This window comes from Rhinopithecus roxellana, chromosome 6 (genome assembly GCF_007565055.1).
Source record: "Rhinopithecus roxellana isolate Shanxi Qingling chromosome 6, ASM756505v1, whole genome shotgun sequence".
NCBI lineage: Eukaryota > Metazoa > Chordata > Mammalia > Primates > Cercopithecidae > Rhinopithecus > Rhinopithecus roxellana.
The window spans coordinates 108,718,133-108,730,159 of NC_044554.1; the positions used below are offsets into that span (position 1 = coordinate 108,718,133).

Consider the following 12,027-nt stretch of genomic DNA (forward strand, 5'->3'; position numbering starts at 1 on the left):
AGGCCAGGGCTCTGCTGGAGCAGGCAGCAGAGTGGACGCACAGTGACATGGGCAACTTGAAGAGCGTGGCCCAGGAACCTGGGCCACCCTGTGGCCTGGGGCTGGGGCTGGGCCTTGGGCTGTGCGGCAAGCAGGGCCCAGCCACCTCTGCCCCTGAGCCCAGCCGGGCCCCGGCATCCCTACCCCCGCCAGCGCCAGAACACAGGTAAGGGCCAGGCAGCTAGGAGCAGGTGGGCACAAGGGTGGTGTCAAGGCCTGAAGCTTGGGGCTGGGAAGGTCTGGAACCTGTAGCCCAGCCAGGAGAGCCAGGTCACAAATGCAAAAGGGCTATCGGTGTGCACAGAACAGGACAGTCTGGGAGGCTCAGAAAGGAGACCAGGATCAGAGTCAGCAGGTGAAAGCTGGGAGTAAGGGTGCCAGCTATAGAATCCGGCCAGGGTTTGAATGCTGCTCTGCCACCAAGAGCTGCTTGAGCAAGTTACTTAACCTCTCTGAACCTCCATTTCTATAGAACGGAGATACGGCAATACTTACTCCGTGGGGTAGTAAGTTTCTAGCTCACAGCAAGCATTCAACTGCAGCGATGATTATTTAGCTGGAGAAGAAAGGAGCTGACAGCAGTGGTTACAGGAGAGTGAGAAGGTGGGGTCTCCCAGAAGAGGGAGAGAGTTGGGCAGGAGACTCAGGCCCTTGGGGTAAGGGGACTGAGAAGACAGAGCCACCAGGCTTTTTTCCCCTGCTCCAGCCCCCTCTCCTAGTGGCTGTCACCCGAAAACTGGACCATGCAGTTCCCAGAAGAGTCCTCCCTGGGGCAGAGGTCCCAGTAGAGAGGAAGGACCCAGAGGCCTGGTGGGGTGCCAGGCCAGGGGGCAGGCTGGGGCTGCAGGCAGCTCTGCGGGGAAGGCTGAGGGCTGGGGCCCTGCTGCTCAGGCGCACCCTTGGCCTGAGTCCCTCCCTTCCTCCCTGCCGCTAGTGGCTCTGGGAGGAAGTGATAAGACCTGCGAGGCTTCCCTTCACACAAGGGGCTGCTGTCAGGAGGGGGTGTGAGTGTGGAGGGAAATCAGGGCTGAGGAATCCCTGCAGGGCTTCCCTCCACTCAAGCACCAGGCTCTGTCCCCCTCAGGGTAGGGCTTATAGCAACTTTGTGGGGATTGGACACCCCATCTCCAGAAGAGGTGAGGTGGGTGCTGCAGGTGGGGTGCAAACTCAGCCTCTGGGCAGGGACTCAGGAGTTCAGCACCAGCAGCCCCTGTGGCCCAGGACCCTGGTCTATAAACAGAGGCACAGCTCACGCCTACCTCCTAAGGCATGGGGGATGTCAGAAGGCATGCAGCAGGTGGGCCTTGAGATCGCCAGTGCTGTAACCGTGGCCTCCGAGTGACACCTGGGGAGGCCAAAAGGAAACAAACCCTTTCCTGATGACTCTATCCCTGGCTCCCAACAGCCCTCCGAGCTCCCCGCTAACCCAGCCCCCAGAGGGGCCCAAGTTCCCTCGTGTGAAGAACTGGGAGGTGGGGAGCATCGCCTATGACACCCTCAGCGCCCAGGCGCAGCAGGTGAGGCCGGCCTGACGTGTCCCCATCCCCATCGTCTCCAGGGGAAAGGGTGGGTAAGGCCAGGCCTCAGATGGGGTCCGAGAGGGAAGCGCCACCCTTCTCTGAATTGGCCTCTTGTTTCCAAAAAGAGGAGAGGACTGGGAAGAACCAGCAGAGTTGAGGGACATGCACGGGACTTGGGTGACCCTCAGCCTCCAGCCTTACCCCTGCACCCTGGCTCAAACTCTCCCCTGTCCCACCCCTGCACCCCTCCTCCCTCTCCCCATCCCACCCCTGCACCCCCCTCCCTCTCCCCATCCCACCCCTGCACCCCTCCTCCCTCTCCCCCATCCCAACCCTGCACCCCTCCTCCCTTTCCCCCATCCCACCCCTGCACCTTTCCTGCCTCTCCCCCATCCCACCTCTGTACCCCTCCTCCCTCTCCCCCATCCCAACCCTGCATCCCTCCTCCCTTTCCCCTGTCCCACCCATGCACCCTTCCTCCCTCTCCCCCATTCCCGTCCCACACCTGCTCCCTGGCCTGGCCTGACCTTTGCACTCCCTTGACCCAGGATGGGCCCTGCACCCCAAGACGCTGCCTGGGCTCCCTGGTATTTCCACGGAAACTACAGGGCCGGCCCTCCCCCGGCCCCCCGACCCCTGAGCAGCTGCTGAGTCAGGCCTGGGACTTCATCAACCAGTACTACAGCTCCATCAAGAGGTGACAGCTTCCCGGATGCCACAGCCTCCCTTGTCCCACTGAGACCCCAGAAACCCCATGACGACCTTCCCATGACCCACTCCCTTCCCAGATCCTAACACGGCCCACTCCCTTCCCAGATCCCAACGCGGCCCACTCCCTTCCCAGATCCCAACGCGGCCCACTCCCTTCCCAGATCCTAACGCGGCCCACTCCCTTCCCAGATCCTAACACCACATGGGCCCCTCCAGCCCTTCCCCAGAGCTCACACATAGCCTGGAGGAGGGCCTCCCTGTCCCACACAACTTCCTGCTTGTCCCTTTCCCATCCCTCTCCTCCCCAGGAGCGGCTCTCAGGCCCACCAACAGCGGCTTCAAGAGGTGGAAGCTGAGGTGGCAGCCACAGGCACCTACCAGCTTAGGGAGAATGAGCTGGTGTTCGGGGCCAAGCAGGCCTGGCGCAACGCTCCCCGCTGTGTGGGCCGGATCCAGTGGGGGAAGCTGCAGGTGAGGCCAGCAAGCGAGAGACCCAGGCACTAATAAAAGGGGAGCAGGGTGGCAGGGCAGTTCCTGAGGCTTCCCAGGGACCGGGAGGTCCCAAACAGTGGGGGAGATCTTTGCCTGTTCCCTTAGAGACTGGAAAGGTAGGGGGACCGCCCCACCCTCAGCACCTAGGGGAACCTCAACCCAGTAGTGAAGACCTGGTTATTAAGCCCTATGGTAGTGCCTTGGCTAGAGGAGGGGAAAGAAGTCTAGACCTGCTGCAAGGGTGAGGACAGCTGAGCGGAGCTTCCTTGGGTGGTTCTGTCAGTAGCAGGAGCAGCCTCCTGGAAAAACCCTGCCTGCTGCTTCTCCCCTAAGGGAGAAGGCTTCTCCTGCTAGGCCAGTCCAGGGCAGCCCCTCACCCACACCCGCTGCTTCCCCAGTTCCCCTGCCTCGACGCCCTCCCTCACACCCTAGCCCACAGACTCGGGGCTGGCCTTGGTTACTGGAACAGCCTGTGACCACAGCACTGAGAGAAGCAAGCTGCCCCATGGGGGACTTGGTCCCATGGCCTTGGCCTCCTTCACCATCACTGGCCGCCAAAGAGTTTGAAATAAAGCCACGTGCCCAGTGAATCCCAAAGGAGCCTCAAATAAAATAAAAACAATCCTATCTGACACTTGCCTAACGCTCTAAGTCGTTCAAAGCTTTAACTCAACTTTGATCCATCTGAGCTGCCATAGTGGACCCTACTCAGAGTTGCATCCCTCCCTTGACCCCAGGCTGGTCCCTGCCACTCCCCTGCCCCTGTCACTGGCACATGTTTCCTCCTCCCTCAGGCAGGAGTGGGACCTCCCAGCCTCCTCCTGGGGCCTCCACTCAGCCAGCCAAAACAGCTCCTCCAAGCCCTAGAACGTCAGGATGAGCAGGGTCCTAGGAGGCCCCTGGTGCAGCCTTCCCTTCCTACCATCCATGCGCTCAAAGAAAATCAGATGGCTGGCTGGGGTTGCCCATCCTTTCTTGAGTGCCATGGATCATGGGGGATTTGCTGCCCACACTCTTAGGCTGCCTCTTAGACATCTGTTAGTGCCTAACCCAAGCATCAGTTTGACAGAGGCTGAGTCCCTCCTCTGTACTGGGTACCAAGGCAGCTTCTGTAGGGATGGGGAGACACCTGGCCCAGGGAGGAGATGAGGAGCAGCCCGGATGGTGCTACATATGTCAGAGAGCAGGGCAGGAAGGGATCAGTGTGGATGCCAATGGTCAGGAGGGCACCATGGGGTGAACCATGGCCCCTGCCTCCTCATCAGCAGCTCCTCTGGGGCTGATACTCAAGATCCCGTCTCTCTCCTCACCCTCCTCTCTCACTGCCTCGGCTGGCTCAGGTGTTCGATGCCCGGGACTGCAGGTCTGCACAGGAAATGTTCACCTACATCTGCAACCACATCAAATACGCCACCAACCGGGGCAACCTTCGGTGAGTGCTCCCCACCACACCAGGCCCCAGCCTTCTCCCCCGAGGCAGGGAAGGCAGGGCTCTGACCGGCTCTTTCCCCATGCATACCAGCTCGGCCATCACAGTGTTCCCGCAGCGCTGCCCTGGCCGAGGAGACTTCCGAATCTGGAACAGCCAGCTGGTGCGCTATGCGGGCTACCGGCAGCAGGATGGCTCTGTGCGGGGGGACCCAGCCAACGTCGAGATCACCGAGGTGGGCACCGAGAACCACCAACAAGGGTGTCCCCAAGGTGGAGAATGAGGAAACCAGTGGGAGAAGGCTCTAGGGATCCAGGCAGGAAGAGGGGAGCTTTGGTGAGATAAAGGATGAAAAACGCCAAAGGAGGAGTGCCTGGGTGGTCATGGAGACCCAGTCGATGAGGGGTCCTGGAGTTGAAGGCAGGAGACAGTGGACGGAGGGGTCCCTGAGGAGGGCATGAGGCTCAGCCCCCAGGCCCCTCTCTGGCCTGCTCCCCATAGCTCTGCATTCAGCACGGCTGGACCCCAGGAAACGGTCGCTTTGACGTGCTGCCCCTGCTGCTCCAGGCCCCGGATGAGCCCCCAGAACTCTTCCTTCTGCCCCCTGAGCTGGTCCTTGAGGTGCCACTGGAGCACCCCACGTGAGCACCAAAGGGATTGACTGGGTGGGATGGAGGGGGCCATCCCTGAGCCTCTCAAGGAGGGCCTGCAAGGAGGTGCTGATCCCACACCCCAACACCCCCAGGCTGGAGTGGTTTGCAGCTCTGGGCCTGCGCTGGTACGCCCTCCCAGCAGTGTCCAACATGCTGCTGGAAATTGGGGGCCTGGAGTTCCCCGCAGCCCCCTTCAGTGGCTGGTACATGAGCACTGAGATCGGCACGAGGAACCTGTGTGACCCTCACCGCTACAACATCCTGGAGGTGAGGTGCGGGGTGGGGCTCAGGCACCGAATATCCCTGCCCTAGGTGGGAATCTGGCTCTCACTCCATCCCCAAAATGCCAGCCACGGGGACAATCAGAGCAGGTCCAGGGCTGCCTCCTAAATAGGAACTGAGGACGAGCTCTGGAACCACTGAGGCAAAGGGGTGGGGGGATGGGAGGGTGTGTGTGGGGGGGGGTGTGAGTGGGTGTGAGTGTGTGGGTTTGTGGGGGTGGGTGGGTGTGGGTTTGTGGGTGTGTGTAGGGGGCGAATGTGAGTATGTGGGTTTGTTGGGGTAGGTGAGAGACTGTGGGTTTGTGGGGGTGGGTGGGTGTGGGTTTGTGGGTGTGTAGGGGGTGAGTATGAGTGTGTGGGTTTGTGGGGGTGGGTGAGTGTTGGTTTGTGGGTTTGCAGGGGTAGGTGAGTGTGGGTTTGTGGGGGTGTGTAGGGGTGAGTGTGAGAGTGTGGGTGTGTAGGTGTGGGTGTGAGTGTGGGTGTGTGTAGTCAGTGAGTGTGAAATTGTGGGTTTGTAGGGGTGGGCGGGTGTCAGTGTGTGGGTTTGTGGGTGGGTGTCAGCGTCAGTGGGTGGGTGAGGGGAGCATGGGCATAGGTGTGAACATGTAGTTGTTCTTCCAGGTATAGGACCCATAGCTCTAGAGCTTTCATCAGATTCTCAAAGGGGACCTTGACTCGGAAAAGGTTAAGACCCATTTTATAGATGAGAAATTAAAGCCCGGGGCTGAAGAGTGACTGGGCCAAGATCCCTCTCTGCTCTGAGGTGCCTTTGCAGGCAAAAACCTGAACCAGTCCACTCGACAGCCAGGCCTCCCAATGGACACCACCCACCTCACTCCTTCCAGCCATGCGTGGGAAACAGATAGTCTCCCCACCCCACCCCCATCACCTCTGTCCCTACCGATGCCACACACCCTCCTGCCCCAGGACGTGGCTGTCTGCATGGACCTGGACACCCGGACAACTTCGTCCCTATGGAAAGACAAGGCAGCGGTGGAAATCAACGTGGCCGTGCTGCACAGTTACCAGGTGCATAGGCCCAGACTGGCCAGGAAGGCAAAGGGTTTGCGTGCAGGGGCAGCAGGGGCGGGGGATGGAAGAGAGGGAGCCGTTTAGAAACTGGGGCAGGATTTGGACAGACAGAAGAAGTTCCATAGTCCCAGTACTGTGGCACACACTGGCCTGCGGTTTGGGGACAGGGCAGGTACTATTCCAGGCGCTGTCATCTGGCGGCTTACTGTGTGCCAGGGACCTTGCTGTTTACAGCATGCCCAATCATATTGATTCTCAGGGCATATTGGGTATTTTAGTTTTTAGGGACCCACTGGATCCTGGAAACGAATACTAGGATTGAGGGCACACCAGGAGTCATAGTTTGAGGAAACCGGGGCCTGCTGAGAATTTCTGTGGGCTGTTTGGTTTGGGGGCCAGGCATATAGATGCTGGAGATTAGAGCTGTTGTTTCATGTTGAACTTGGAGCATGACCATGCATGATGCAGTTTGGGGTGAGGGCGACATTGTGGTTTGAGGGGACACAGGGTGTGTTAGATATGGGGTAACCTAGGCACATGTGGTTTTGGGTGACAGGAGTGGTGGAGGGAGAATGGGCGAGGTCTGTGGGTCTGGTCTGAGCCTCTCCCCGCTCTCTCCCTTCCAGCTGGCCAAAGTCACCATTGTGGACCACCACGCCGCCACAGCCTCCTTCATGAAGCACCTGGAGAATGAGCAGAAGGCCAGGGGGGGCTGCCCTGCAGACTGGGCCTGGATCGTGCCCCCCATCTCAGGCAGCCTCACTCCTGTCTTCCATCAGGAGATGGTCAACTATTTCCTGTCCCCAGCCTTCCGCTACCAGGTGCCCACCCTAACTGGCTCTGCCAGCCTGGGCCCAGCTCTAATTCTAAGCAGCCCCTGGGGACCTCTAACCTTTCCTTTTCTTTACCTCCCCTCCCAACCCCATCACCTCTCTGCAGCCAGACCCCTGGAAGGGGAGTGCGGCCAAGGGCACTGGCATCACCAGGAAGAAGACCTTTAAAGAAGTGGCCAAGTGGGTACCCAGGAGCACTGCCCTCCCCCATGCACCCTGGGGGACCCTGCCCCAGCAGCGTTCTGGGCCCCACTCAGTACCCCAAAACCCTGTTGTGAGGGGAGTGGACCCTTGCCTGGGGAGGCCCTGCCTCTGTGCACCTGGGACACCCTCATGCCTCCCTCTCCCACAGTGCCGTGAAGATCTCCGCCTCACTCATGGGCACCGTGATGGCGAAGCGAGTGAAGGCGACAATCCTGTACGGCTCCGAGACCGGCCGGGCCCAGAGCTACGCACAGCAGCTGGGGAGACTTTTCCGGAAGGCTTTTGATCCCCGGGTAGGGCTGAACCCAGGGGAGCAGGGAGCTAGAAAGAGGGGGCTCTATCAGTATCTTCAGGGGTGCCCTGGAGGACAGGAAGTGTTAAAAGTCAGGACTCACAGGTGTGACTTGACACCCGGAACCACAGGTCTTTAGAGATCAAATTGGGGCCTGAATCTTGCACTGCCAGGGAGGCCAGAGTGAGGAGGACAGGGCCTCTGGGGGTCACAGAACCCAGGATATCTGTCTTCCCACCCACAGGTCCTGTGTATGGATGAGTACGATGTGGTGTCCCTTGAACACGAGACGCTGGTGCTGGTGGTAACCAGCACATTCGGGAATGGGGATCCCCCGGAGAATGGAGAGGTGAGAGCTTCCAGGAAAGGGGCTGCTGGGAATGAGGACTCAGAATTGGAGTGACTAGGCAGGAACCTCTGTTCAACACACACACACACACACACACACACACACACACACACACACACACACACACCAGGATGGAAAGGGAGACGATGCTAAGAGACCCCCGGAGCCTGAAACCCCACACAAGCCACACTCCTAGCCCATCCACGTGGCTGCCCGCCTACAAGCACATCTGCTGAACTGCGTCCCCAAGTCATTTCCATTATCAGTGCAAGTTTTTAATACAAGGAAGGCACATCCTGGCTGACCAAGAGGTTAGACTGTGCTCTGGCACTGACAAGAAAAACAGGGATATGTCACTGAGGGCGGCTTCTAGGATGCGGGTAATGTTTCTTAATGGGACGCCGGTTACACAGGTGTATTCAGTTTGTAAAAATCCATAGAGCTGTACATTTACAACACGTACAACACTATTCCAGCATTTTCTTTTATTGGTTTTATTTTGAGAATCTATTTATGTTGCCCAGGCTGGCCTTGAACTCCTAGCCTCAAGAGATCCTCCTGCCACAGGTTCCTTTTTTAAAAGAAGAAATAGAGTGCTGTTTCAATGCCAACATAGATTAAATAACTTCACTTTTTTTTTTTTTTTTTTTTTTTTTTTTTTGAGATGGAGTCTCGCTCTGTCGCCCAGGCTGGAGTGCAGTGGCCGGATCTCAGCTCACTGCAAGCTGCGCCTCTCGGGTTTACGCCATTCTCCTGGCTCAGCCTCCTGAGTAGCTGGGACTACAGGCGCCCGCCACCTCGCCCGGCTAGTTTTTTGTATTTTTTTAGTAGAGACGGGGTTTCACCGTGTTCGCCAGGATGGTCTCCATCTCCTGACCTCGTGATCCGCCTGTCTCGGCCTCCCAAAGTGCTAGGATTACAGGCTTGAGCCACCGCGCCCGGCCAATAACTTCACTTTTTAAAAAGAAACACAAAGCTAGAGTGCCATCACTGAATGCCTTCTCTTGCAAGCGTAGGTGTCTCTGAGCTGCCCCAGGCTAGGTTCATTTCTGGGTCTTACCTGCTCCAGCTTCTAGGCATTAAAGCCCTTATTAGCACTAAGTACCTCCTCAGTACTCTTTTTTTTTTCCCCTTTGAGACAGGGTCTCACTTTGTGGCCCAGGCTGGAGTACAGTAGTATGATCATGGCTCACTGCAGCCTCAACCTCCCAGACTCAAGCAATCCTGCCACTTCAGCCTCCCAAGTAGCTGGGACCACAGGCGCATGCCATGTATTTTTTGTAGAAATGGGGTTTCGCCATGTTGCCCAGGCTGGTCTCTAACTCCTGGGTTCAAGCAATCCACCTGCCTCGGCCTTCCAAAGTACTGGGATTACAGACGTGAGCCACTGCACCTGGCCCTCAGTATCATAAGCAAGCTTGAATCTGGTGAAAGCCTTTTTGCTGCCTTAGTGTCCATTTCAGCCTCCATTCTGACCTACCTTTTAAAGAAAAATAGCACCAGCAATTGACTTTTTTTTAGCATAAAGGTGTATAGACACCCATATAAGCTACAGCCTTCACAAGGCATAGCACATTTTCATCACCCTGGAAAGTTCCCTCATCAGTTCCTCACGTGAATCCCTTTCCAGTCTGTCTCTCTGTCAGAAGTGTCTGTCACCACAGATTAGTTTCACCTGCTCTAGAACAGCACTGGGATGGAAGCACGCAATGTTATAGCATCTCCTGCTGAGTCTGTTTTTGAGGCCCACCCGTGTTGTTGCGTGACTCAGTATTTCACTCATTCTGCTGCCGAGTGCCATTCATTGTGTGAATATCCCCAGTTTGTTTATCCGTTCTCCTGTTGGTGACACTTGGGCTGTTTCCAGGTCGGGGCTATTATGAATAAAGCTGTTATGAACATTCTTGTACCCGGCTTTTGTGGGCTTATGTTTTTATTTCTCTTGGATAAATACCTAGGAGTAGAATTGGTAGGTCATAGGGTAGATGCATGTTGAATCTCTTTTTTAAAAAATAAAACTGCCAGGCCAGGCGCAGTGGCTCACGCCTATAATCTCAGCACTTTGGGAGGCCCAGGTGGGCAGATCACTTGAGGTCAGAAGCTCAAGACCAGCCTGGCCAACATGGCAAAACCCTATCTCTACTAAAAATACAAAAATTAGTTGGGCGTGGTGGTGCATGCCTGTAGTCCCAGCTACTCAGGAGGCTGAGGCAGGAGAATTGCTTGAAGCTGGGAGGTGGAGGTTGCAGTGAGCCGAGATCACGCCACTGCACTCCAGCCTAGGTGGGTGACAAAGCAAGAATTCTACTCAAAATAAAATACAAATAAATAAAATAAAACTGTCAAACAGCAAAGCAAATTAAACTGCCCTTTAAGATCTGTGCAGTTCAATGTATGTAATTTTATGCCAAACTTTTAACAAATCTAAGGATACAGCTCACAGAAAATGGGGTATATTCACTAAAATATGAACAGGAATATTTATAGCAAATTTGTTTGTACTACCCCACACTGGAAACAATTCAAATGACCATCGACAAAAATGGATAAATTCTGGTATACTCAAGTGCCATACTGCACTAAGTGTGAACAAAAGACAACCACACACAACAATGCAGGTGAATCTCAAAAAATGTGAAGAGGGCCGGGCGCGGTGGCTCAAGCCTGTAATCCCAGCACTTTGGGAGACCGAGACGGGCGGATCACGAGGTCAGGAGATCGAGACCATCCTGGTTAACACGGTGAAACCCCGTCTCTACTAAAAATACAAAAAACTAGCCAGGAGAGGTGGCGGGTGCCTGTAGTCCCAGCTACTCGGGAGGCTGAGGCAGGAGAATGGCGTGAACCCGGGAGGCGGAGCTTGCAGTGAGCTGAGATCCGGCCACTGCACTCCAGCCTGGGTGACAGAGCGAGACTCTGTCTCAAAAAAAAAAAGTGAAGAGAAAAAAAAAGCCAGACCAAAGAATACATACTGTACTACAGGATTCACTTTATATAAAGTTCAGAAACAGACAGAACTAATCCATGGAGTTAGAAATTGGGAGAGGAGCTAGTCACTGGGGTGGGGGTGGCAGTGACAGGAAGGAGGCACAAAGGTGGCTTCCAGGATGCTGGTAATGTTTCTTTTTTTTCTTTTCGTTTTTTTTTTTTTGAGATGGAGTCTTGCTCTGTTGCCCAGGCTGGAGTGCAATGGCGCAATCTCGGCTCACTGCAAGCTCTGCCTCCCCGGTTCAAGTGATTCTCCTGCCTCAGCCTCCCGAGTAGTTGGGATTACAGGTGCCCGCCACCACGGCCAGCTAATTTTTGTATTTTTAGTAGAGACGGGGTTTCACCATGTTGGCCAGGCTGGTCTTTAATTCCTGACCTCAGGTGATCCACCCGCCTCAGCCTCCCAAAGTGCTGGGATTACAGGCGTGAGCCACTGCGCCCAGCCATGGGTAATGTTTCTCGATGGGATGCTGGTTGCACAGGTGTGTTGTTTGTGACAACCTATAGAGCTGTACATTCACAACATGTGTGCACCTCTGGACTTGTGTTGCATGTTGACAAAACATTCAAAAATGAAATTCAAATCATGCTTGCTAACTCTGGCGAACCTGGGAACCAGCACCCAGAGGCATCTGCAGTTGAGCACCAGATGCCGTTCCTTCCAGCTTCCTTCCCCCAGGAGGTCTGCTTCCTGCCGCTTCGTCATGGCATCACAAACAGGGCCATGGTCTTCTGAGGAGGGCGACCTGCACAATGTCTGCTAGTGACCAGGACACTGCCAAAGGAACTGAGAGTTTGTCCACCCATGAGACAACCCACTAACACAGGAAAGATTTGCCCTAGCCATTGTTAGCTGGGACTGAGGAAAGAGCCGTGCCCTCCCCTGCAGCTGCAAGGATATCTGCCTGCCCCAACAAGTGGGGATTCAGCAACTCCACTTCTAAGGATTACCCAGCTGAAGCATTTAAAAGTGGGAGCGAGGCACAGGTACAAGGGCGTTTGAGGGAGCATTGTTCCCAGACCACCCAGCTGCCCTTCAGTCTCAGTGAAGTACAATGTAGCCACTAAAAAGAATGAGGTCATGTTTTGGGAAGTCCAGGCAGGAGGATCGCTTGAGCCCAGGAGTTCAAGGCCAGACTGAACAACACAGTGAGACTCCATCGCTTCAGAAAATTTAACAATTAACCAGGAGTGGTGTCACAAA

General features: G+C 55.9%; 1 protein-coding gene across 1 annotated transcript in view; it reads left to right on the forward strand.

Annotated features, from left to right (window-relative positions):
• NOS3 (nitric oxide synthase 3) overlaps nucleotides 1-12,027 on the forward strand; it is a 21,462-nt gene continuing 9,435 nt past the window's right edge. The window contains exons 1-13 of the mRNA XM_010379935.2: nucleotides 1-205; nucleotides 1,445-1,556; nucleotides 2,108-2,256; nucleotides 2,579-2,741; nucleotides 4,103-4,194; nucleotides 4,285-4,426; nucleotides 4,693-4,832; nucleotides 4,937-5,111; nucleotides 6,053-6,154; nucleotides 6,784-6,978; nucleotides 7,097-7,170; nucleotides 7,343-7,487; nucleotides 7,731-7,835. Of these exons, the coding sequence (XP_010378237.1) occupies nucleotides 48-205; nucleotides 1,445-1,556; nucleotides 2,108-2,256; nucleotides 2,579-2,741; nucleotides 4,103-4,194; nucleotides 4,285-4,426; nucleotides 4,693-4,832; nucleotides 4,937-5,111; nucleotides 6,053-6,154; nucleotides 6,784-6,978; nucleotides 7,097-7,170; nucleotides 7,343-7,487; nucleotides 7,731-7,835 (1,752 nt within the window). The 5' untranslated portion in view covers nucleotides 1-47. The remainder of the gene's footprint in view (nucleotides 206-1,444; nucleotides 1,557-2,107; nucleotides 2,257-2,578; nucleotides 2,742-4,102; nucleotides 4,195-4,284; nucleotides 4,427-4,692; nucleotides 4,833-4,936; nucleotides 5,112-6,052; nucleotides 6,155-6,783; nucleotides 6,979-7,096; nucleotides 7,171-7,342; nucleotides 7,488-7,730; nucleotides 7,836-12,027) is intronic.